Below are 27,850 nucleotides of genomic sequence, written 5' to 3' on the forward strand. Positions count from 1 at the left end.
GAGACGGACGTCGGTCATCATACAGTCAGTTTGTACTTCAAAACTCAAGTGGACAGAACCTTAGCATTGTCCCCTATCCCCCCCCAAGCCCCGCCCCCCTCAGTTCATTTTGGGTCGTGGCGTGGTCCTGCCCTCCCACCAAGTGAGAGCATGGTCGAGGTAGGTGAGGAAGGGCTGGTAGTGGCGTGTGCCCAGCATGTGGTGGGCGTGGTGCAGACGGGGTCCCCCCCACATCCCCTCCGGCAGCAGGTGCTGTAGCCCCCAGGGCAGGTCGTAGCCAGTGTGGTTGTCGATCAGCAGCAGGATGAACACCGGCACGAACACCGCCCGCGACAGGGGGTGACTGCGCAACACCACAAAACGTCATTCCATTCTGTGACACTGATGTTATATGCATGTGTGGTCGTTTTTTGTTGTTGTTGTTGTACTCCCCTTGGTCAGTGTGTGTGTGTGTGTGTGTGTGTGTGTGTGTGTGTGTGTGAGAACTATCTTACTGGCATTATGTTCTTTGTATTTTGTATTTTATCATTTGAAATATTTTTTACTGCCCTTTAACTCATGTTTTGTGCAGTGTGGGTTGTTGAGCATGAATACATTTTCATTACTTCCATTATTCTTGGATCTCTCTCTCTCTCTCTCTATATATATATATTATGTTTGTATGTGTGTGCATGTATGCATGAGTATGTGTGTGTGTGTGTGTGTGTGTGTGTGTGTGTGTGGTGGCAGAAATTTATATGAATGCACTTTCTGAACTTTGCATGGGGTGTCTCACTATTGTGTGCTACATTTTAGGTTAATAATGTCTGTAAATATATATATGAATGTCTTGTTTATATATAATTGATTATTTACATAAATATTTTTACTTAAGGGTGTCACATTTGTTTGACTTAAATGTATACATATGATTACATATTTCTGATATGTATGCGACTCTATATGGCTGCATATTTTTACTTTTGGATGCTAAATCCCAGGACTGAGATACATGTATACATACGTATACTATATGTCTTGGTACATGTGATTTTAAATTGAGTATCATATGGTAATGTGTGCATCTTAATATTCTGTGTACTTCTCTATATCTGTATGTGTATATGAAAGCATGCTATGTCAGATTATTAAATTGAATATTTGTATTGGTAATGTGTGCATAGTATTTTGTATTTATTGTTTTACGTATAATCTGTTTACTCCACTTTATTCTCTTTTATGCATTCTAAATCATTAGTAGCATAATGTGGGTTACATGACCACACACACACACACATTTATACTGAATTGCTGGTTCCCTGTTTCATAGTTACATTGGAGTGTTCCTGTAGTGCGACTAGACTACAGTATCCTCAAGAGTGACTCTAACATTATTGTATTTATTCTCTTTCAATTTGTTGACTGATATTATAATTTAGGATTTTACAGGCTGTTGATTGCACTGTTCTGATTAATCAATATGTCGCCTTTGTCAGCAAATGTGTCAACAATTTCTCTTTTAATTGTAATACAGTATTCTCGTATCTCACACACACACACACACATATATATATATCATTTTATCTTAATTTATTTTTTTTTAAACTTAATTTTAAGTTTGCCCCACATAATTTCTATTTCACTGGAGGATGCTATATTTTCTTTCAGTGAGGAGATCTCTTTCTTCATTTAGAGGATCAGATCAGTTAAGCTGCTTATCACTTGTTGTAAACAAGAGAGGCAAGGGCCTTCAAGACTCACGTGTGATACACTTAAAAAAAAAAAAAAAAAAATCTAATCGTTAAAATGTGTTCTGTATTTGTTATTATAAAGCTTCGCATTAAAAAAGATGATTGGAAAGAACTGAATTTTTCCTATTTTTTATGCCTAATTTGGTGTCAACTGACAAAGTATTTGCAGAGAAAATGTCAATGTTAAAGTTTACCACTGACACACAGACACACACACAGAGACAACCGAACACCGGGTTAAAACATAGACTCACTTTGTTTACACAAGTGAGTCAAAAACGATTTATCAATTAACAGCCATAGACCCTTCATGGAAATAATCTATTCATTAAAATATGCCTAAACTCCTCATGAACAACGTACCTAATATCAGACAAAATGAAAACAACAAACCAAACCATTAATCGATACACACAATTACAGAAAACGCTGCAGTGAAGAACAGTATCTTAAAATGTTACAATTCCCTGAAATCACTTTGTGTGTGAGGCAGGGAGGAAGGGTGGGGTCAGGAAAGGGAGGTCACCTGTACAGGAACTTGAGAGCCTGGTTAGCGGCCAGGATCAGCATGATTCTCTCCCCTACAGACAGCTGGTTGGTGATGTGGGCATGCATGATGTGGTGCTGATGGTGACGGGCGTGGAACCAGGCGTACAGTCCACGGTGCTTGTGTAACGCCAGGTGGAGCACGAAGAACAAGGCGTCATAGATCAGCACACCTCCGATCACCTGTACGTACAATCACACTGTGTCATGTTATGTAACACCTACGATCACCTGTATGTACAATCACACTGTGTCATGTTATGTAACACCTACGATCACCTGTATGTACAATCACACTGTGTCATGTTATGTAACACCTCCGATCACCTGTATGTACAATCACACTGTGTCATGTTATGTAACACCTCCGATCACCTGTATGTACAATCACACTGTGTCATGTTATGTAACACCTCCGATCACCTGTATGTACAATCACACTGTGTCATGTTATGTAACACCTCCGATCACCTGTATGTACAATCACACTGTGTCATGTTATGCAACACCTCCAATCACCTGTACGTACAATCACACTGTGTCATGTTATGTAACACCTCCAATCACCTGTATATCACACAGTATCATGTCATGTCATAACTCATATCACCTGTACATAACACTGTGACACCTTCAATTATTACCTGTACATCACACTGCGTCATGTCATGTCACACCTCCAACCACCTATACACCACACTGTTATCATGTCATGTCATGTCCGTATGCAGCAGGAAGAGCAAGGTGTCATAGATCAGCACCCCTAAAAAAAAATCTGTTCTTCTCCCTTAACAGATCGTTTTCTTTTCAATCGCCAAAGACGTGGAACAAGCTCCCTGATAACCTCCGTCATTCTGATTCCCTCGCATCTTTTAAATCTCGTCTCAAAACTCACCTTTTCCCTCAGCAGTAAGTTCAATTGTGGTAGGTCCACTTCCTTTGCGTTAGTTGTGCTGGACTATGTGTGTATACATATGTATGTGTACATAACTACATGCATGTATATCAATGTGTATTGCGTGTGCGTGTGTTTATGTAAGTTTGTGCCTGCCTATGTGTGCGTATGTGTTAGGGTAGCTGTTAGATACACATGTATGTTAAAATGTAAGTATGCAGTGTGTGTGTGTGTGTGTGTAGTCACATTTTGGTGTGTGTATGTAACATAGATATAATGTTTTATGTTAACAAAAGCGTTTTTGTAAAGCACCTAGAGCAGATTTCTGGATAGTGTGCTATATAAGTATCCATTATTATTATTATTAACTCTGTGAAGAGTCACTGGGGCACCACACAGAAGAACTGTTCACCAGATTCCTCCAAGTCTGTTGGTTGTGTTTGAAAGCCTGGCTCCCTGCAAATGGTTTTTCTGTCCATTCTGCAGTCTTGTCAGTCCACTGTTTTTTCTGTCTTCTCCTCCATCACCCCCTACCAACAGTTCCTTGGAGGATTGTTTTAGCAAGACCACTGGATCTTGTTATGTGGGCATACCAGGACAGCTTAGGTCAGAGACTCTCCTCTGCTTCTGGTAACAATGTAACTATCTGCTGCATGTGGGGAGTAAACCCAACAAGAAAATCCAGTCTGGGTAGGGATGGGCTCTGCGGGATTTGACTTGCCCAAGATATACCGCCCAAGATATACCGCACCATGAAAGAAAAACATGGTAGTGCAGATATATGGCCCCCAAATCAGACTATGATGATGACCAGACTGAAGAATTCTATACCTAGCTCCAAGCAGTCATCAACAAGGATGACAAGAAAGACATCCTTATTGTTAAGGGTGATTGGAATGCCAAAGTTGTTACAGATGCCCAAGAAGACTGGAGGAATTCCTGTGGTCCCTATTGTAATGAGAATACCAATGATAGGGAACTATATACACCTGCTGGAATTCGCCTGTGATAATGACTTGGTTCTTGCTAACACTTTTGGTGAGCATAAAGCATCCCAATGATGGACATAGCACTCCCCGAACGGTCAGCATCACAGCCAGAGATTGACTATTCTTCTTGTGAAGAACTGGAACATGTCTGGCATCAATAGGGCAAAAACAAGATCGTTCCCAGGAGCTCTCCTTGGTAGTAACCACAGCCTTAAACAAGAAAGGGAAAAACAGCCAATTCAAATTCAACCTTGAGAAACTGAAAGATCCTGACATAGCTGAACAATTCAAGCAGTAGTAGAAAGAAAATTTCTTATCGGAGTTAATAAATCAAATTAGCAAATTAACAAGATCAAACAATAAATACAAAGGTCATGTGACTGTTCTTTTATGCTAACTAGATTCATATATCTCTCTATCTATCTTTACATATAGAGGCTCTAAAAGGCTTGGCCAGCGCATAAGGTCTGTGTGTAAGGTCAGGCATGTGCCCCCTTTGAAGCAGATGTGGTGTAGCGTATATGGACCACTCCTCACACTTTGATGCGTTCTTGAAGCAGAGACACTGACGGACCTGATAGCAGAGCTGCAGCAAGGTGGGCGGGTGGAGGGGGAGGGCACGGGTGGTCTGTACCCAGTGCTGCTGTCGCTGGCTCCACTCCTGAGGGTCCACCCCATAGTACCGCTTCACCATCACCGTGTCCAGCAGCGCCAGTGGCGCCATGTAGATCACCGCCTCCCACGCAATGCCCAGCACACTCTAAGATAAGATTAGGTAAGAATAACTTTATCATCTCATTAGGATAATTTACATCAGGTGCAGCAAAACAAACATAGACAAGTACTGGACACAAAAACATTAAACATGACTTAATTAAAAAGGAGCAACAAACTTATAAGATATTCATGTAAAAAATATTGCATATATTCACTTAAAAAATGTAATTAAAATCATTATTGTAAACATGTTGAAGGACACCAATGTTTACACTGCATGCATAATACTGCACATTGTCACAGTTTCAGCTTGACACTATTGAAAATAGATTTGTTATAAAAAATAAAACAAAGTACAAACTGTTATCTACACACTTGACATGTACTCACACAAACACACACACACCTGGCACTTAAGAATTCAAAAGGTGAACTGACTGTGGGATGAAAGTTTTTGAGCTCTAGATTTCAATCCAAAAGTTCTGTAGCGTTTCCTGATTGCAGCAGCTCATAATGCTTATCTAAAAAACACATGGCTGTAATCTGTTGCTATCTGCCTGGCTTTCTGAAACACTCACACAGCTCTTGAACACGGACTTGTCTCACACTCAGAACGTTACTCCACACACCTATCACATTATTCAAATCTTGCTTACTCCTAACTCCCAAACCAGTACCCCTTGTTATGCCCAGCACACTGTACACAGTAAACACCGTATCCCTTGCTATGGCCAGTACACTCAGTACACAGTACACACCATATCCCTTGCTATGCCCTGCACACTTTACACAGTAAACACTGTATCCCTTGCTATGCCCAGCATACTCTGTACACAGTGCACGCTGCATCCTTCACTACACCCAGCACACTCTGTACACAGTACACACTGTATCCCACACTATGCCCAACATACTGTATACAGTACACACCATATCCCTCATTATGCCCAGCACACTGTACACAGTACACACTGTATCCCTCACTATGCCCAGCACACTGTACATGGTACACACAGTATCCCTGGCTATCATGCTATGCCCCACTCACAACCAAGATGACATGACTGAATTTTTGAACAGTCCAGCACTGACACTGAAGAACAGACTAGCACCTGGCCCAGCCAGTGAGGAAGAAGCAAGTGAACGAACACAGGAGACAGCAGAATGTGAACATCATGTTCAGCAACACTCATCCATCACTGGTGGTGACGCAGACACACTTATTCACACACACACACACACACACACATGGCAACAAGGGGGGACAAACAATTATAACCTGACTACGTTGCTTTTTGATTCACTTGTGTAAACAAAGTGAGTCTATGTTTTAACCTGGTGTTCGGTTGTCTCTGTGTGTGTGTGTGTGTGTGTGTCGTGTGTCTGTGGTAAACTTTAACATTGACATTTTCTCTGCAAATACTTTGTCAGTTGACACCAAATTAGGCATAAAAATAGGAAAAATTCAGTTCTTTCCAGTCATCTTGTTTAAAACAATATTGCACCTCTGGGATGGGCACAAAAAGAAAAGAAAAGAAAAAAAAGAAGCCTAATAATATGCAAACGGCATTTACTGTTATATTTATATTTTTTGTATTCTCTAAACTTAGCACTTTGACCTCTTATTCTGACACAACAACAAGAGGAGTCATTATTATCATTTTTTGTTCAAACAGGAACTTCTTTTGCTAAGCATGGAATTTTATTTATTTTGCAAACATTTTGGTGCAGATACTAAAAAAAGGGAAATTACTCTGTAATTAATGCTAGGGGACTTAATTTATCACAAGTGAGTCTTGAAGGCCTTGCCTCTTTTGTTTTGTTTTTTGTTGCTGTATATCTCTTGTGTGTCTCCTGTCCCTCTCACTTTTGGGGGTGTATCTCTCATCCATCACTGATGACACACACACGCACACACCAGGAGGCACATGGTGAGGGGGTGGGAGTGTGCATGGAGAGGTCGGGGCACATGTGGAGAAGCGGGTGGGGTTGGTCGGGGAGGGAGGCCCTGACTTCTACAGGTGGTTGGGTGGGTACACCTGGTTGGGTGGGTTAAACTTATGTACACACTAACTGCCTGCGTCCTCTGATGTGACAGTGGACTGTGTGTGTGTGCCTCTATGAGTGTGTGCGTGCGTGTGTGTGTTTGTGTGTGTATGCATGCGTTTGTGTGAATAGAACAGAATAGTTTAGAATATAATAGAATACTTTTTATTGTCATAAAACCTTAAAGTTTACAAGACACAATGAAACATAAACATGAACATGAGCATGAGCATGTGTGTGTGTGTGCATATGTGAGCATGCTTGCGTGTGTGTGTGTGTATATGTGTGTGTGTGTGTGTGCGTGCGTGCATGTGTTTGTTCATGTGTACGAGTGTGTGTTTGTGTATATGTGTGTGCATGTGTGTGTTTATGTGTGTACTTGTGTGCGTGTACGAGTGTGTGTGTGTTTGTGTGCATGTGAGTTTGTGTGTGAGCATTTGCCTGTGTGTGTGTGTGTGTGTCTGTGCGCGCGCGTGCGTGCGTGCATGTGTGTTTGCTGTGTGTGTGTGCGCTTGCGCGTGTGTGCCAGCATGCATGTTGGTTGGCCCACATCTAGCAGTCATCATCTATATAATGAACATGATCACATTACCCTCTTCTTTTATCCTGTTAATGAGATGAATTTGAGCGACACTGATGTACCTTGTGCAACTCGTTCAGAATCCTTCCTGCAGAACTGTAGCACTAACCTCTGACTATCACCCCCTCCCAAGACACACCTACCCACTCATGATGTCCGGCAGCGTGGTGACCACACAGACTCAGAGAACTGCGGTCAGCTGGTAAACGTAGGTGGTGGCAGTGTGGTGACCTTTTATAAATATTTTGAAACTTTTTTATTCAAAAGTTTACAAAGATAATGGCAACACAAACATACATAGAACACTTTTACATAACTTGCCATAGAGTCACACAACTATGGCTATATACATTTATGATGTTTATATCTATGTATTGTATTGTATTATTCTTTTTTGTCACAACTGATTTCTCTGTGTGAAATTCAGGCTGCTCTCCCCAGGGACAGTATGTCGCTACACTGAGAGTGCCACCCTTTTTTTTTCCCTGCCTGCTGTTTTTATTTGTTTTTCCTATCAAGCGGATTTTTCTACAGAATTTTGCCAGGGACAGCCCTTTTGTTGCCATGGGTTCTTTTACATGCGCTAAGGACGCTAGTCATTCGGAGGAAATGATAAAATGTTCCATGTGCAGCATGCATTTAGCACACGTAAAAGAACTCATGGCAACAAAAGGTTTGTTCCTGGCAAAATTCTGTAGAAAAATTCACTTCGATAGGAAAACAAATAAAATTGCATGCAGAAAAAATACAACAAAAAAAAGGGTGGCGCTGTCATGTAGCGACGCGCTCTCCCTGGGGAGAGCAGCCCAAATTTCACACAGAGAAATCTGTTGTGACAAAAAGAGTTAACACAAATACAATGCTCACCTGGTGAAGGTAGGTGGTGGCAGTATCCACCTTGTACCTGTCCATGCGGGGCAGGTAGTGCAGGGCAAAGGGGTAGAGGGGGATCAGGTAGGCATAGGACACGGTGGCCCACACCGTCTCAAAGTACACGCTGCGGAACCACCAGGCGGAGCGCAGGTAGCGCCAGGTGAGGTCGATGCCAGCCTGCAGGGAGTCCGCCCACAGCCAGCCCAGCAGCACCCCCACCACCACCCCTGACCTCAGCAAGGTCAGCAGCCGGGGGTCAGGTTGGGTCACGGGGGTCAGGGTGCCCACACCCGCCATGGGCTGGGACTGGGAAGGGTGGTGGTGGTGGTGGTGGTGATGGTGATGATCAGAGTGATGCCCCTTGTAGAGAGGTGTGGTGGAGACCCCTGATGTTGTGTGTGTGGTGGCCTGGCTGGCTGTGGTCTGTGGCGGCATGGTGATGGTCATGTGTCTTCCCTCTCTGTTCTCTCTCTGTGCTGCTAACCTGCACACAGTGTCGCAACCTGCCTCATGCATATGTCACTATCACCTGTACACCTGTATGGAACACCACACACACACACACACAAACACACACAGGGGAGAGAGAGGGAAAACTGTATCGGTTTCAAACCAGCACGCACTGAACGGTTTTCATATTACTGCTGTATCTCTTGTTAACAAACATACACACACTGCACCAACAGGGACACACACTATAAACTGTTTTCATATTACTGCTGTATCTCTTGTTGATAAACATACACACACTGCACCAACAGGGACACACACTATAAACGGTTTTCATATTACTGCTGTATCTCTTGTTGATAAACATACACACACTGCACCAACAGGGACACACACTATAAACGGTTTTCATATTACTGCTGTCTCTCTTGTTAATAAACATACACACACACTGTACCAGCAGGGACACACACACACACACGTACACACACGAGTCACAGACACACACACATAATTATGCACGCGTAAGTTACACACTCACACACAGAAACACACAAGATCAGTTTTTGGCAATGAATGTCGTGCATGTCAATAATTTCAGTGCCAGTGTCGGTGTATTTATATGTAACAAAGTATGAAAACTGCCTTGTAGAACGCATCACCACAGCTGTGCGATGTCAGCGGACACCGTTCCCTGTTCATCACTGCATGCTGGCAGTCCACAGGGAAATATTGAAACTAGGTCACCAGGAGGCAGCGGACACCGTTCCCTGTTCATCACTGCATGCTGGCAGTCCACAGGGAAATATTGATGCTAGGTCACCAGGAGGCCACACACCAGAGGAGACCCTGCACTGCTGCTGAGTCACTTTGGTGGTGTTTGGTATTCCCTGTTCTGATTTAACGTACTTTGGATCACCATCTACTAAGCCCCCTCCCTACTGATGACAATAATGGCTTAGTCACAGAGCCGGTCGTCTACAATCTCTCCATCTCCCCCCCCCCCCACTCCCCCTCACCCCCCACATGCCCCAGGTGTCATTCTTCTGCTGAATGGTAGTCCTGACAAAGCCACAAAGGGTTCAAACCCCATCATCAAACATGGATACCATCAGTAGGTGGTCCCCGGAGCCACTGTGTAGTGGACTGTAAGGGGGTGGGAGGTGGGGGGTAGGGTTGGGGGTATGGATGACCCTCAACTGACTGCACTGGTTTGGGGAACTCACTTCGCTGCTTGGTGAATATGATCAATGTCAGGCATGGTCATTTTTGGTCATTAGATTTTTCCCCAGCAAGGTCATTGTCCCAGCATGATCATTCAGTCACTGTCCTCACATTGTAATTCATAGTCACTGTCCCAGCATGGTCATATTTCCCAGCAGTCATAGTCCCAGCACAGTCATTCAGTCATTGTCCTAGCATGGTCAATCATAGACATTGTCCCAGCATGATCATTGTCCTAGGATCATTCATGGTCAGTCATAGCATGGTCATTCATAGTCATTATCCCAGCATGGTCATTCATAGTCATTGTTTCAGCATGGTCATTTGTCCCAGCATGGTCATAGTCACAGCCCCAGCAAAGTCATTCATGGTCATTGTCCCAGCATGGTTCTCCTTAGCCATTGCCCTAGCATGGTCATTGTCCCAGCATGGTCCTCCATAGTCATTGCCCTAGCATGGTCATTGTCCCAGCGTGGTCCTCCTTAGTCATTGCCCTAGCATGGTCATTGTCCCGGCATGGTCCTCCTTAGTCATTGCCCTAGCATGGTCATTGTCCCAGCATGGTCCTCCTTCGTCATTGCCCTAGCATGGTCATTGTCCCAGTGTGGTCATTCAGTTACTGTCCCTGCATGGTCATTCACAGTCATTGTCCCTTCATGGTCATAGTCCCAGCAGTCATAGTCCCAGCATAGTCATTCAGCCATTGTCCCAGCATGGCCATTGTCCTAGCATGGTCATTCATAGTCACTGTCCCAGCATGATCATTGTCCTAGCATGGTCATTCATAGTCATTATCCCAGCATGGTCATTCATAGCCATTGTCTCAGCATGGTCACTGTCCCAGCATGGTCATTCATAGTCACTGCTCCAGCATCGTCAATGTCCTGGCATGGTTATTCATAGTCATTGTCCCAGCATGGTCTTTCATTGTCATTGTCCCAACACCGTCATATATGGTTACTGTCCCAGCATAGTCATTCATAGTCACTGTCTAAGCATGGTCATTGCTCTGGTATGATTATGCATAGTTGTCCCAGCATGGTCATTCATTGTCATTGTCCCAGCATTGCATTGTCCCAGCATGGTCATTCATTGTCATTGTCCCAGCATGGTCATTCATTGTCACAGTCCCAGCACAGTCATTATCCTGGCACAATCCTCACTCACTGTATGCACACACCATGTACTGACACCATCCTCACTGCACAGAATGGACACTGTCCTCACTCACCAAACGGACACCGCGTACCAACACTGTCCTCACTCACGCTCCAGGGCAACTGGTTGACTTTCTCCATATCAGAGCATATATCCATTCCATACTCCACTACCACATTGACCCCCCCCCCCTCCCAATGACCCGTGTCCACACCCTTCCCCCACCACCATCCACCCCATATTCTCACTACACACATCCCACCCACCCACCCTTTGTTCACCTCCATTACGGCCACTTCCGCCCATCAAAGAAATTGAGGGGGAGGGGCGGGGGGTGGGGGGGTGGGAGGGGGGAACGATGGTATCGACAAGGGCAGGATTCAGTCACGTGTCCTTGTTCCAGGTGCAGTCTGGCACGGAGGCCATTGAGCAGTTCCGCTGGAGCAGTGCTACCAGGCGCCGGGGACTGTGTGTGGAACTGCGTGTGTTTAGGGTGGGGTGGTGGGTGTTGGGGGGCTCTGTCACGTATTGAACGTGGGGTGTGGTTCAATGGAAATGGAAATCGTGTGAAACGGCACTGAAATGACGGCTGCAAACTGTTACTGCCTTTATTCCGTCTGCTCGCAACCAACAGAACACACCAACTGTGGGTGATAGCCATTTTCCTAGCACTTTTGTACAAGATGTTCGCGTCTGTTTACTTGGTACCTTTCTGTCAAGCCTTTCTTTTTTTTCTCTCTCTCTACGCTCACACACAGAGACACACACGCACACACACAACACACCACACCACACCACACCATCATCCAATACCACTCACCATGAGAGAGAGAGAAAAAACCAAAAGCAGCAACAACCATACGTAGCACTTTAGATGAGTATTGTCAGAGTGGAGAGGGCTAATGGAAGGGGGCGAGTAAAGGGGAGATATGGGTGATGGAGGGGGTGGGGTTGAGGGTAGGGGCAAGTGAAGCGGAGGTAATGGATGATGGTGGGGGTGAGGATAGGGGCAGGTAAAGGGGAGGTAAGGGTGACGACTACAGTGTCACGCAACACTGGTTCACACAAGTGGGCTGACTCGGCGTGTGGTGACGGGCACAGCCAACTAACAGTGCATACGCACCAACACGGGCTTTGGCTTTGGTGCTGCCGCACTTTCACGGACTCACAGATCGATGGTCAGATTCTTCCTATCTCTCTCTCTCTCTCACATCCTCGTCTAATATCACTTACAGTGAAAAGACGTTAAACTAAAGAACGAACGAACCTCATCGCTTAAGCTCATCCTAGATATTGTACACTTTCCTGTGAGCGACCTGCCCCTCTTTTCACAATTTCACTCTCTAAGTTTGGGGATATGCGTTTACTGGGCAATTCACCCAAAGCAGGAGCCCTTTCCCCTTTTAGTTTCATCATAAAGAAATGGCTGGGCGTATATTATATGCATGAGAAGTTTCTCGTCAATAGGAATTTGTTCAAATGTGCTATAAATATGTCCGCCCCCCGCCCCCCCCTCTCCCATTCTGCTTCCTCCATACAATGGTCTTTCTTTCTGAAGTCTTGTCACCCCTCTTCTTCCTCTCGCCCGCGCGCTTGTACGTGTATGTTTAAGAGAAAGAATGGAGGAATGGAATTTCAAGATGATAAACCGTAAGGGAATAAGCACAAATGCTTTTCACATCTGCTCATCTGAGCAAAATTGAAAAAAAGAAAAGAAATGAAAATTATTAAAAAAAGAAGAAAAAATAGGAAAAGCAAAGAAAAAAACCCCCAAAACCAAAACAACAACAACAACAAAAAAACCAAAACAAAAAAAAAACCAACAAACCAAAAACAAAAAAACTTAAACAAAAAAACCAAAACAAACAAACAACAAAAACCCACAACGAAATAATGTAAGCGTGTACATAACATAATTAGATACTTTGATAAGCTTTACAGTTATATGCATAGTACAAAGACATGTATAAATAATGCATAGGAAAAAGAAGAAAGACTGGGTGGAGAATAGGCAGACTGACAGTGACAGATGAAGAGAGAGGAATGAACACAACACATGTATTCATAATCTATGAAATTGTGGATTATATTTTCATAATAACGTAAAGCACAACTGTGAGAGAGATGGACAAGGGGGAGAGAGAGAGAGAGAGAGAGAGAGAGAGAGAGGAGAGGCGAACAACAGCGAAAACCTACAGCTCCTGAAATTTACCATGCCATGCCTTCCGCGAAGGGATAACCCTTCTGTAAGTTCCTTAAAAAAATTGAGAGAGAGAGAGACAGAGAGAGAGAGAGAGAACAGGAAAAGGAAAAAGAAAAAGAAAAGAGAGTAGTGGGCTTGACACACAGCCTTGTTTAAGTCCTCTTGAGAGAGAGAGAGAGAGAGAGAGAGAGAGAGAGAGAGCAAAAGCGAACATTTTAAAACGCTAAACTACTTAAAAATAAGAAACTACGTCGTGGATGAACGTCACGCTCTCACTTGATTTTTTTTCAATGAAGACATCTGAGGCGTTCCAGTCCTTATTTCTAGATCTAAATCTGCATTTCTTCGTGAAACAACACAATCATAACAGCAAAGTGAATTATCATTAGTTCATGACAGTTTTCTTTTTCTGTCTTGTTCAAACTAGTTCGGTGGGCGTTTACAATGTATATTACTCTATACATGTGCAATATTAATTTTGTATAACGACCATGGACACACTTAATTACGAACACTGTGCTATTGTATTGTATTGTATTCCATCGTTTTGCTCTTTTGTCACAACAGATTCTCATCAATCATACACAGTACCATGGACACGTTACCCGAGAACTCTGCTGTGTCAAATTCTACTCAATATCATCACAACAGACACGCTAACACTGTGCAATGTTCAATCCTACACAATACCACCACCACCATCCTGGACATACTGACAAACACTGTGCTTTGTTCGTTAAATCCCACAAAATACTGTCACCATGGACACATTGACAATCACGTAGCAATCAGCGGGCTCCCGAGGTTTGTGCCTCAATAAAGCATGTCCTGTTCGAATCCGTCTCGGACGCTAATTTGGGGCCTGTGTTGAGGCGGGAAGGCGGGTGGATGTGGAGGGGTGGGGGCGAGGGAATCCACAGGCCTGCAGGTCTTCGCCTGGAACAAGACATTACATTAGCCTACATACCAGCGTCGATCAGCGTCGCCTTGAGCAACTGTGTTCAGGATCTTGTGTGATTGGTGTACGTGACCGGGAACATGTGAGCACCGACACGAGATACCATCACGTGCGGGGGCTTTCTTTTGACGTCATCGCTGTGACGCCACAGACGACTCACAGGAGGGTTGACTGAGTGTTGCCCGGCTTTCAATGTTCCAAGAAAACCACCGGTCCACTAACATCTTGTCTGTGTGCTTCCAACATTTTGTTCCTTCTCTCGCTTGTCATCCTATTTATCTTCTATCTATCCTATCTATCTGGATCCATCTATATGAGTGCATGTGTGTGTGGCAAGGAGACAGATACATAGGCACTATGACTACAGACATGCTTCTCTCCGGACAGCACGGATTGTGTGTGACTGACAGGTCGGGGTGCGGGTTGCTTGTTGCGTCAGATCTGCAGGTTCCATCCATCGATAAGGGCTGTAACAGTACTACCCCATCCTCTCCACCCCTTCCCCACTACCCGTCACCACCCCCCCCCCCCCGCCCCCCCACCCCTTCCCTTCCCCACAGGTCTGTCGTGGGTATCCTTCTTCTGCGTTCACTCGTATGCACACGAGTGGGCTTTTACGTGTATGACCGTTTTTACCCCGCCACGTAGGCAGCCATACTCCGTTTTCGGGGGTGTGCATGCTGGGTATGTTCTTGTTTCCATAACCCACCGAACGCTGACATGGATTACAGGATCTTTAACGTGCGTATTTGATCTTCTGCTTGCATACACACACGAAGGGGGTTCAGGCACTAGCAGGTCTGCACATATGTCGACCTGGGAGATCGTAAAAATCTCCACCCTTTACCCACCAGGCGCCGTCACCGTGATTCGAACCCAGGACCCTCAGATTGAAAGTCCAACGCTTTAACCATTCGGCTATTGCGCCCGTCAGTCGTGGGTATCCATGTCCTCCTCCATCTGTTGTTCACATCGGTGTACAGGCGGGTATACCCCCATCCCCCCCAAAACTCCCCTCACTCCCTCTAGCCAGTGTCGTTCACATCGGTACACAGGCGGATAGACCCCCACCCCACCTCCTCAAGTGTCTGTCGATATACAGGTGGGTAGACCCCCCTCCCCCTTTCTCCCTCCCTCTGCTGTCGTTCGTGTCGGTGTACAGGTAGGTAGGTTCTCTCGCCACTCTCCCCGCTCTTTCCCTCCCTTCTCCTATTTCCGGGTACACCCTGTGGGGTAGCGGCACTTATTTACAGGTTACGTTACCCACCTTCTGTGCTGGATATAATGCATTATGTGCTGGATATGATGCATTTTGTGCTGGACACAGTGCACTTTGTGCTGGACATATGCATTATGTGCTGGATATAATGCATTTTGTGCTGGACGCAGTGCACTTTGTGCTGGACATAATGCATTCTGTGCTGGATATGATGCATTTTGTGCTCGACATAATGCAAAATGCTGGGCATAATGCATTTTCTGCTTCATTTTGTGGTGGACATGATGCATTTTGTCACGGGCATGTCTTTTCCTCTTAACAGTTGCTTTCGTGCTTTTCTTCTCTGCTTAATCACCTTTCCTGCTGTTCCATACTTGTGGTGCAGCAGGCAGGATATGTACAGTGTAGCAAAAAGGATGTAAACATACCATATCTTTATTATCAAAATATATTTCTAAACCGCATAAAAAAATTATAAAAAAAAACCAAACAAAAAAAAAAAACACAAACACACACACACACACAAAAAAAAAAAACCAGTTCGCGCTTTACAATGACAAGACCATTTACATAAAGTCAGAATTTAGCACATAAACGTCGCTGCTGATGAATGATGTGTATCGCACACGGATGTTACAGAACAGGCTTTAGACCCCTACAGGCAGTACACAGTGATCCTCTGAACAGACAGAATGTGATCTCTCCATACAGACAGTGATCCCTCCACACAGACAGACAGTGATCCCTCTAGACAGACAGTGATCCCTTCATACAGACAGACAGTGATCCCTCCATGCAGACAACCAGTGATCCCTCTAGACAGACAGTGATCCCTCCACACAGACAGTGACCCCTTCATACAGACAGACAGTGATCCCTCCATGCAGACAACCAGTGATCCCTCTAGACAGACAGTGATCCCTCCACACAGACAGTGATCCCTTCATACAGACAGACAGTGATCCCTCCATGCAGACAACCAGTGATCCCTCTAGACAGACAGTGATCCCTCCACACAGACAGTGACCCCTTCATACAGACAGACAGTGATCCCTCCATGCAGACAACCAGTGATCCCTCTAGACAGACAGTGATCCCTCCACACAGACAGTGACCCCTTCATACAGACAGACAGTGATCCCTCCATGCAGACAGACAGTGATCCCTCTGGACAGACAGTGATCCCTCCACACAGACAGTGATCCTTCCACACAGACAGTGATCCCTCCACACAGACAGTGATCCTTCCACACAGACAGTGATCCCTCCATACAGTGATCCCTCCACACAGACAGTGATCCCTCCACACAGACAGTGATCCCTCCACACAGACAGTGACAGACAGTAATCCCTCCATACAGTGATCCCTCCAGACAACGATCCTTCCATGCAGATAGTAATCCCTCCACACAGACAGTGATCCCTTCACACAGTGATCCCTCCATACAGATAGTGATCCCTTCACACAGACAGTGATCCCTTCATACAGTGATCCCTCCATACAGACAGTGATCCCTTCACACAGACAGTGATCCCTTCATACAGTGATCCCTCTATACAGACAGTGATCCCTTCACACAAACAGTGATCCCTTCAAACAGACAGACAGGGATCTCTCCATACAGACAGATAGTAATCCATCCATACAGTGATCCCTCCAGACAACGATCCTTCCATGCAGATAGTAATCCCTCCACACAGACAGCGATCCCTCCATACAGACAGCAATCCCTCCATACAGACAGGGATCCCTCTAAACAATGATCTCTCCATACCGATAAACGGACAGACAGTGATCTCTCTATACAGACATTGGAACAGTGAGCCCTCCATACATACAGCCATTGATCTCCTCATACAGACAGTAATCCTCCATACAGACAGATCCCTGCATGTCGTCAGACTGACAATAATCCCTCCGTACTGACGGGCAGACAGTAAACAGTCCATACAGACAGACAGTAATCCTTCCATGCAGACTGACAGAGATCCCTTCAACGAAACCGTCAGACAGACAGTGGTACAGGATTGGCCATCACCACAGGACAGCTAGCTCTCTGCAGTTCTTCATTAATGTGGCTGAGATTCCTGACGCAATGACCACGTTCTGTCTTCATCCATATGGCTGAGATCCCTAATGCAATGACCACGTTGTCTTCCTCCATGTGGCTGAGATCCCTAACGCAACGACCACGTTTTGTTCCTCCATGTGGCTGAGATTCCTAACGCAAAGACCACGCCCTGTCTCCATCCATGTAGCTGAGATCCCTAACGCAATGACCACGTTCTGTCTTCATCCATGTGGCGGAGATCCCTAACGCAATGACCACGTTCTGTCTTCATCCATGTGGCGGAGATCCCTAACGCAATGACCACGTCCTGTCTCCATCCATGCAGCTGAGATCCTTAACGCAATGACCACGTCCTGTCTCCATCCATGCAGCTGAGATCCCTAACGCAAAGACCACGTCCTGTCCGTCTCCATCCGTTTGGCTGAGATCCCTAACGCAATGACCACGTCCTGTCTCCATCCGTTTGGCTGAGATCCCTAACGCAAAGACCACGTCCTGTCTCCATCCATGCAGCTGAGATCCTTAACGCAATGACCACGTTCTGTCTTCATCCATGCAGCTGAGATCCCTAACGCAATGACCACGTCCTGTCTCCATCCGTTTGGCTGAGACCCCTAACGCAAAGACCACGTCCTGTCCACGGTCTCCATCCATGTGACTGAGATCCCAAACGCAACAACCACGTTGTCTTCAGGCTGTGAGTCTGTTCACGAACCCACTATTTGTGAATTATAGGCTGTTAAAGCGCTTAGATTTGTCTCAGTGCACAAGATTCAGCGCGATATAAATACTATCATTATTATTATTCATTATTGATTTGATATAATGATGTTCGCTCCTTTGTACTTGTTTCTTGTTTTGTTCTAATGTTGTTCCCCTTTCTTTCATTTCCACACCCGTGACAACACTTTCCCCCACCTCACGTGGGGTGACGCTCCGGCCACCTCGTCCTTCCCTCTCTTTCAAAGAAATATGTGGAGAAAAAAAAACCTGCATATTTTCTTACACTTAGAAAATAACATTCATTAAATTCAACGCTATTCATTTCAGCTGTCCTTGTTCCTGGTCATGGATCGATGATTTCGCTATTCGGCAAAAACGCACAGTCATCCGTACATCTCCGCCCCCCCCCCCCCCCCCCCTGTCCCTCCCCCCTGCCCCGCCCTCCCACACAGCGACCTCTTTCCCTACACACACACACGCACAGAGCTCACAGCTCAACAGCTGATAGAGAGAGAGAGAGAGAGAGAGAAGTATATGCTTTCCCACGACAGTTCAGCTCAGCGCGTGTGGTGTGGTTGTCAAGGTGCCCCCATCTCACCACGCATCGCGGCGAAATGCCGCCTGTAAAAAAAAACAAAAACTGCTGTGTCATGCTATCCACACCCACCAGCCCCCCCCCCCCCCCCCCACAACCTCGCCTCTCCTCACCCAGCTCCCCTCCCCACCCCCCAACCCCCTCTCTTTCTAAGCTATTTAAAGTATGCTACATAATGATATTCAGCTGGCTTCCCCGGCTTCAGGATCTATTCAAATTTACGCGGTAGAAAGAGTTTTGTTTCAAACGGCTTGAGTGTGAGTCACCAGCACACTGGGTGTGTTCTTCACACACACACATGCACACACGCACATGCCGCCGGCACACGCGTACCCATGCACACACACACACGCTTTCCGACACACGAACGTGCGCGCTTATGCTTATACACATATGAGCTAGTACACACGCTGTTTTACACACACACACACACACTGAGGAGAGAGAGAGAGAGAGAGAGAGAGAGAGAGAGAGAGAGAGAGAGAGAGGAGGGGAAGGCAGGAAGGGAGAGGAGGACAGGTGAATCAATCACTGAGTGTTGCTAAGTGAAATTAACATTCGGCAGTGACAGAAAGGAGAAAGGATGAGAAAACCAGTGCAGTGTTACGTGAAATCAACACAGAAAGTGTGTGTGTGTGTGTGTGTGTGTGTGTGTGTGTGTGTGTGTGTGTGTGTGGTGTGTGTGTGTGTGTGTGTGTGTGTGTGTGTGTGTGTGTGTGTGTGTGAGAGAGAGAGAGAGAGAGAGAGAGAGAGAGAGAGAGAGAGAGAGAGAGAGAGAATGAATGGTAAGCCACTGGAGTGTTAATAAGTGAAATCAACAGTGACTGAATTAATGGAAAGTGCCTAATAATTTATGTGAAATCAACACTCTGAATGACTGAATAAATGCAACTGAAGCCACCTGAGTGTTAGTAAATGAAATCAACAGAGTGACTGAAATTATTAGAAAGCCACGTTGAGTGCCAATAAGTGAAATCAACACACTGAGATCTGGTCGTCACCAGTTCACGTTAATTATAACTGATTACACACACACACACACACACACACACACACACACACACTAACCTGGTTGTCAACTGTCTCTGGCGGAAAAGCTGAGTAAAGGTTTCAGAGTTGAGCCTCGGTTTTAACCCTTTCACCACCAAGCTAGCATTCATGCACAGGCTCGGTAGAGGACCCATGTCACTGAAAGGTGACCATTCATTGGTCTGTTATCCATGAACCTACTGCACTTAATGTTCGGTGGTAGGATATGCCATATTTTCTATACATCTGTGTTTATACCACAAGGGAATTTTGTACTCTAAATTGACTGGCGGTGAATGGGTTAACTGAATGACCGAGTGGCTTGCGCCCTAAGGATCAAGCAGTTAATTGCTGGGGTCTTCCCTACTCCATCATTCATTGAACACCGCTGCTCTCCGTGATGATAGCAAACTGCATGACGTCATCTCTGGTGACCTCATTGGGTGAAAAAATCGGCCCTGTTAGTTCAAAGCTTCACTGCCGTTGGTCTTTATAATTCTGCTGGGTTATTCATTTTTCAAGGAATATTTAATTTGTTATAACCAAACGTGTCTATGTCAGCATACCTCGCGGTTCATGTTTTAGTTTTAATGAGTTCATGGACAGAGTGGATGAGAACTGAACGGAGCTTTTTCATTTCTTCTCTCTCTCTCTCCCCTTCTCTTTCCTTTCGATCTCACTCAGTTCTAGTTCTAGCAAGAGCCGGTATTTCTCAGAAAATTAATACATTTTCCTCTCTGTAAACAAAAAGTACACACATACATACGCATGCAAACACATATACACACGTGCGCGCGCGCGCACACACACACACACTGACATAACAAAGGTAAAATGTGACAGGAGGCAAGACAGTCGTCCCCAAGCCAAATCCGAAATGCCATGACACAGACAAAGGCTTTTACAAAAGATGTATGCAAATGAATAGTTTCACTGCACAAGGCTGTTCAGACGATGTTCAATGACTGACCAAACTCATTTAAAGCTGTTCAGACAACGTTCAAAGACCAAACTCATTTCCAGATCTTGAACATTCAGTTTACATGGCTGTTCAGACAATGTTGAATGATCAAACTGATCAAAAAAAAGAAGAAGAAAAAAAGAAAAAAAAAGGAAGTTCGTCTCCATTGTGGACACAGCGACCCAGCACGCACCTAAACAGTCTACACACAAAACACAACATAGCCATTATGTATCACTGGAGCATGAATAAACGTTTACCGCAAGTAAAGTGTGTGTGTGTGTGTGTGTGTGTGTGTGTGTGTGTGTGTGTGTGCGCGCGTGCGTGTGTGTGTGTGTGTTAGAGAGACAGACAGACAAAGCAAAATTGTTTATTTATCAGGCCTCTCAAAGAGAAAGTAAACAAAATCAATATTACAAAACACACACACATACGCACACACACTGACAGAGACGGAATGAGTGAGAGGGAGGTGACACAGATCAAACAGTTCATGGTGCTGTCTGCTAGTGCCAGGGGCACTTTACGTAACTGGCTGAAGGCAGTGAGAAGGGACATGTGTCCTTATACAGCGCCCCACCACACCCCTCAGCACAACACCATACCAACTGCTGGTAAACAAGGCCACCTTGCAACTGTTCCATTAAACACGTGTACTTATAGCCGAGGCGGAGGGGAGTGTGAGTGTGAGGGGGGGAGGGGGGTGTGTGGTGTGGAGTGGAGTGAAACTATTTATTTCAGTATTTACACAAGACGCAATACTGGTACCCCCCATCCCACCTACCCACCACCATTCTGTCTAACAGTCTATCTGAATCAGGAAGAAACACAGTGAGTGGCAAACTCTACACCACAGTTGCGTGTCGGGTTTTCATACCTCTCCACCCACCCCTTTCTCTCTCTGCGTGTGTCACTTGTTCTGTCTCTCGTCCTGCTCCTGTCTCTCGTCCTGCTCCCAATAATCTCTGTCATTTTCATCTTTACGCTGGGTATCAAACCCCGTCCATCCCACTGTGGCATAAGGGGCAATGAAAAGGCGGACGGACCACCCATCCAAGGCAGGCAGCAAATTAGAGCAGCCAGCCCACCACTACAGTGTCCTTCAGCGTGGCAAAAACGATACTGACAACTTCAGGAAAGCACGGCGCCAACGTCTGGACATCGGGACGGAAGACGAAAAGGACGGCATCCATGAGCTGGACAGAGCGGCACAGGTCACAATCTTCAGACTGCGAACGGGACACTGTCAGCTCCTCTCCCACCTCTTCCGTCTGAAGATACCAAATACTGACCAGTGCCCTTGCGCCGTCACAGGCCCACAGATCCCCTCCCATATCCTGCAGTCCTGCCCCACCTTCGACGCTCTGAGACGCCAGGCATGGCCCAGCCCGGTGGAGCTCCATGAGAAACTGTGGGGACCGGTGGGGTCCCTGCGACGGACCGCGGACTTTGCTGTCCTGACCGGACTGAAAATCTAGCGTGCCAGGGAACACGGAAGAAGAAACCCCGTCCCTTCCCTAAAACAATACGTCACGTACACACATACGCACTCTCTCTCTCTCTCTCTCTCCACACACACACACACACACACACATCCATAACAGACAACAGAGTACCTGTCTAGATTCACACACCGCTGTTATTAATCTTTCCGTATGACGGCAACAACACAATGACGTGACACTGTCACGAGAAGTTTCACACCCTGCTGAGTTATTCTTCAACGTGCGCCCCGTGTTAACACACCGGGTGTAAACTGTCCTGTATTGTAGAAGTAGTAGTAGTAGTAGTAGTAGTAGCAGCAGCAGCAACAGCAGCAGTAGTAGTAGTAGTAGCAGCAATGGTCGCAGTAATCACTTTGACGTCATGACACTGTGCGTGCTATCAGACAGCAAGTCCTGCATCGTGTGGATGGACAGAACTGACATGTGACAGTCCTTCGTCATGTCTGCTGTACGTCACCCACCTCCACTCCTCTCTGAACGCTATGCCCCCTCCTCCCTCCCCCTGTATATGCAGTGGTCAGTGGCGACAGTGACAATTAAGTTTGGAGAGCAAGTGTTTTACCGAAAGTAAAAAGGGTAAGGCTGGTAAGAGTCTCCATTCACCACGCCATCACAGCAACAAAGCATGAAAAACAGAACAAAACTACGAAGAAGAAGAGGAGGAGGAGGAGGAGGAGGCAAGGATGAGAGGAGGGGGGGGGGGGGACTCAGGGGGGGGGGGGGGAGTAGGAGGAGGAAGAAGGAGGGGGGAAGGGGGTGGGGGGAGGAGGAGGAAAAGAGGAGAAGAAGGAAATATATGAAAGTAAAATCAAAGAACTATCAATTTGAAGAAAACAATACCCTGTATAAAAGAGTGAGAAACAAATCTTGAAAATCCAGTAAAGAAATGAAAAGGGTATTCCAGAACGAACACACACACACACACACACACACACGCACACACACACACAAGCGTGCGCGCTTGTCTGCTACACCACAGATCCCACACTGTAGGTACATATACGTCATGTCTGCTGCACTATAGGTCTTGTCTACTTCACTACAGATCCTGTCTGCAACACACTGGATCTGATACACTAAACCTGCTTCCTGTTACACCATAGATCTGCTATACTGCAGATCCTGAATACTACACTATAGATCCAGTCTGCCGCACAATAGTTCATGCCTGCCAAATTATACGTAAACTAAATATACTGCCTGCTATACTGTTGGTCCTGCCTGCTATACTATACCGTATACGTCCTGCCAGCTACACTATAGGTCCTGCCTGCTATATTGTAGGTCCTGCCTGCTACACTATAGGTACTGCCTGCTGCACTGTAGGCCATGTCAGCTTCAGTATCAGTATCAGTAGGTCAAGGAGGCGTCACTGCGTTCCGACAAATCCATATACGCTACACCACATCTGCCAAGCAGATGCCTGACCAGCAGCTTAATCCAACGCGCTTAGTCAGGCCTGTAGGTCCTGTCTGCTAAACAATAGATCATGTCTGCTACGCTACACGTACACTAAAGGTCCTGGTAGTCTGCTAGTTTTGGTCTACTTGCACAGTAAATCCTGCTGCTTCACTAAAGATCCTGACTGTACGTCCTGTCTGCTACACTATAGATCCTGTCTGCTACACTATAGATTCAGACTGCTGCACTATATGCTCTCCCAGCTACGCTATGGTACGTTATAGTCTGCTACAGTATATGTCCTGTCTGCTACACTACAGATCCTGTCTGTCCTGTCTGCTACACTACAGATCCTGTCTGCTACACTATAGGTCCTTTGGTCCTGTCCGCTGAACTATAGGTCCTGTCTGCTACACTGTATTATATCAAATCTGCTACACTATACGTACTCTATAATTCCGGCCTGCAACACTACACTATCCGTACACTATAGATCCAGTCTACTATACTACAGGTCCTGCCAGCTACACTATATTTCCTACCAGCTAAATTAGAATGATCCAGTCTGCTACACTATATATAGGTCCTGTCTGCTACACTATACGAACATTATATAGTTTCTGCCTGTTAGACTGATAAAGTCTGTTACATTACATGTCCCTGATACATAGTTCCTGCCTAAACTGTAGGTCCTGTCTGTTAGACTATACATCCAGTCTCCTACATAACGGGTCCTACCTGCTACACTATAAGTACACTATAGTTCCTGTCTGCTACACAACAGTTCCTGCCTACTACACTATAGATCCAGCCTGCTACACTATATTGGTCCTGTCTGCCTTCAGTGAATTAAAATCAATAAATCTGGCAGCGTTCCTTCAATTGTGAAGTAGATCTACGGTCAGTCAGTCATAAGCGAAATACATCTATAATCAGTCGTTCACATGTGAAGCAGATCTGCAATCAGTCATTCACGTGACATGTGAAGTAGATCTACAGTCAGTCACACGTGAAGTAGATTTACAGTCAGTCAGCCACACGTGAAGTAGATTTACAGTCAGTCAGCCACACGTGAAGTAGATTTACAGTCAGTCAGCCACAGGTAAAGTAGGTCTACAATCAGTCAGCCGCAGGTGAAGTTGATCTACAGTCAGTCAGCCACAGGTAAAGTAGGTCTACAATCAGTCAGCCACACGTGAAGTATACCTACAGTCTGTCAGTCAAATGTAAAGCAGATCAACAGTCAACCAGCCACACGTAAACTAATCCTAAGATCAGTCAGCCCGATATAAAGTAGGTCCACAGTCAGCCCCACATAAAGTACATCTACAGTCTGTCACTAGTGTCAGTCACATTGCAGTGTGGTCCACACACATCATCAATGTACTGCAGTGAACTGCAATGTGGTCCACACTGGGATGTGAACAGTTTGATCCAGTGACGTTCGGCCATCACGCACGGACACACACACACACACACACACACACACACACACACACACACACACACACTGAAATACGTCTTGTATAAAAAAATAGAAAATGAATATATCAAATACTGGAAAGATAAAAGAGAAAAAACATTAAAGCTAAAATTTTACAATACGATTGTAGCAGAGTACAAAACTGAAACCTATCTTTTAAATATATCAGATACAAAACACAGACCAGCTTTAACGAAACTCAGAATAAGCGCGCATGACCTAAAGATTGAGAAAGGTAGATATTTAAATATTCCACAAGAAGACAGATTGTGCAACAAGTGTAACATCATGGAAGACGAAATCCATCTTCTTGATCATTGTATTAAATATAAAACCTTAAGGCAACAATTTTTAAAGGATATTCAAAATTCGAATAACACAGGACATATTCCCAGTCAGGTGATGCTAACAGATTATTAATATATACAAACAAGATCGGGAAAATTTGTTTATGAATGCTGCTGCAATTTACTGCATTAACTGATTGATTAATTGTGTGTTTTTCATTCGTTCATTCATTTACCATTGCACTTGTGTCTTATAAACCTTACGGTTTCATGACAATAAAATCTATTCTATTCTATTCACACACACACACACACACACACACCGCTGAATACGGTTCCACTATGTGGGACAATTACACTCAGAGTGACATCAATGCACTGGAGCGTGTACAGAGAAGACACTGACGTGTAGCCCGCTTCATCGCCAAGGACTATCGATCTCACACCCCTGGCTGTGTAGAAAAGCAATTGCATGCCGGCACAGATTGAATCTCCCAACTGTTCTCCAGAACCGTATAGGAAACAACTGCGGCTAATCCTTTTTCTTACAGGTGGTTGAGGGGCTGGTACCAGCGATGCCTTGTTTTTTTTTTTATTTTTTTTTTTTTTTTACAGATACAGATACAGAAGTTGGGACTATAATAAGCCTCACGGCTTTTCCACGTCCCTTCTTGAAATAGGTATTTTAGGGTTTGCATTTGCATGCTAATTTGCCTATCAGTTATTGTCAAAATCATATTTCTGAGCTAATGATCTAGGGTCGTTATCCAAAAGATTTTTGAAGTGGGTTATATTGTTAGCTGATTTTGTTATATTTAATAGTGCATTCCATCCTTTAACAGCTCTGATGCTGAAGGGTGATTTGCGAACATTTGTCCTACAAAACTGTGTATAAAAATTAGTATTTGAACTTCTGGTTATATCAGATTTGTTAGCTGAGAAAAGTGTTGGGGTCAATGTCATCAATTTTGTTTATGATCTTGAAAACTTGTATCATATCTCCCCTATAGCGTCTGTATTTCAACGAGTGTAAATTCAGTTGTATCGACCGATTTTGGTAATCTAATTCCCCGCTCAGTTCTGGCACCATTCTTGTTGCTCTCTTTTGAACCCATTCAGTTGCCAATGATTGCCATTTTAATCTGCGGGAGATACAAAATTATATTTCCATATTCTAGTATAGGTCGTACAATAGTCTTATAGAGGCTAGTAAATATATCTTTATCCATAAAAGACAAGGCAGATTAATAAGCGTACGATCCGACTTTCTTCCTTCCTTCCACAGAGTGACCACAATCAAATCGGTTCATAATTCTGTCAATGTTTTGGGGACTCGGATCTACAGGGAAAAGCACTAATTCTATAATAATAGAAAAAAAGGACAGCCTCTATCAGTCATCCATCATCATTGACAGATACCTGGTGGAACAACAGTAGGTGCTTCTCGCCCTGCAGGACGGGGCACTTTTATAAAAACTCCCTTTTCCAAAGACCTGTGTCGGACTGGGACGCCCTGTGATACCACAGTCCATGTAGGTTCCGTCACAAGCTTCCAAACTAAAATTTTCAAGAAGCCGGCCACCTAATATGGATATATGATGAAACATCTCTCTCTCTCTCTCTCTCTCTCAGTGCCCCCGGCCCTAGCAATAGACCGACCCACCCCCCGGCATCAACTTACGCCAGTTTGCGACGCTTATTTATCGTGATCAAGATCAGTTAACACACACACACACACACACGCGCGCGCGCGCACGCAAACACAAAACACATTCTCCCGTGCAGTCACAGTGAACTGACAGACAAGGCGGAACTGATATGTTAGGCACACATATGCACACACACACACACACACACACACCATCACTGCCATGCCGGTTCACTGACAGTGATGCACCATAACATGACCATGCCATTGAACCACTCACCTGTCCATGCACTCATTGTAAACACAACTTACCTCACAACGAGAGCTCCCCAATCGCTCCTGACACAAACAGACAGGTATTGATCCTCGCGGAGTTCTCTCTCTCTCCTTCTCTCTCACGACTCCGTCGCCGGCACGCCAGGCGAACTCCCGCGAACAGCAGCAGTGGACCAACCCGCTGTTGTATCCTTGACCTTTGCCTCGTACATCTCCGGGTAAACCCGTGGATTAATGAGCAGTTGCTGTAAAATCAGGGGCGGGACAATCGAAGATCGTTTC

At 45.2% G+C, this 27,850-nt stretch overlaps 1 protein-coding gene across 2 annotated transcripts; it reads right to left on the minus strand.

Moving 5' to 3' along the window:
* Window positions 1-92: 92 nt before the first annotated feature.
* LOC143280147 (cholesterol 25-hydroxylase-like) lies at window positions 93-27,850 on the minus strand. Of its 2 annotated transcripts, XM_076584724.1 has the most exons (6): window positions 27,605-27,850; window positions 20,047-20,166; window positions 8,371-8,860; window positions 4,735-4,920; window positions 2,257-2,459; window positions 93-343 (listed from the first exon to the last, which is right to left on the minus strand). In XM_076584724.1, the coding sequence occupies exons 2-6, from the start codon at window positions 20,160-20,162 to the stop codon at window positions 100-102; spliced, it is 1,239 nt and encodes a 412-aa protein (XP_076440839.1). In that variant the 5' UTR covers window positions 20,163-20,166; window positions 27,605-27,850; the 3' UTR covers window positions 93-99. The 2 variants fall into 2 exon arrangements, with proteins under 2 accessions (XP_076440839.1, XP_076440840.1); XM_076584725.1 differs by lacking the exon at window positions 20,047-20,166 and having other exon boundaries at window positions 27,605-27,844.

Source organism: Babylonia areolata, chromosome 3 (assembly GCF_041734735.1).
Source record: "Babylonia areolata isolate BAREFJ2019XMU chromosome 3, ASM4173473v1, whole genome shotgun sequence".
Taxonomy (NCBI): Eukaryota; Metazoa; Mollusca; class Gastropoda; order Neogastropoda; family Buccinidae; genus Babylonia; species Babylonia areolata.

Coding starts and splice junctions, on each gene's coding strand:
- LOC143280147 (XM_076584724.1), bottom strand. CDS start 20,162: ATGGGTCCTCTACCGAGCCTGTGCATGAATGCTAGCTTGGTGGTGAAA. Junction 4,921..8,370: donor CCACCACCTACCTTCACCAG/GTGAGCATTGTA, acceptor ATCTTATCTTAG/AGTGTGCTGGGCATTGCGTG. Junction 344..2,256: donor GCTCTCAAGTTCCTGTACAG/GTGACCTCCCTT, acceptor GGTGTTGCGCAG/TCACCCCCTGTCGCGGGCGG.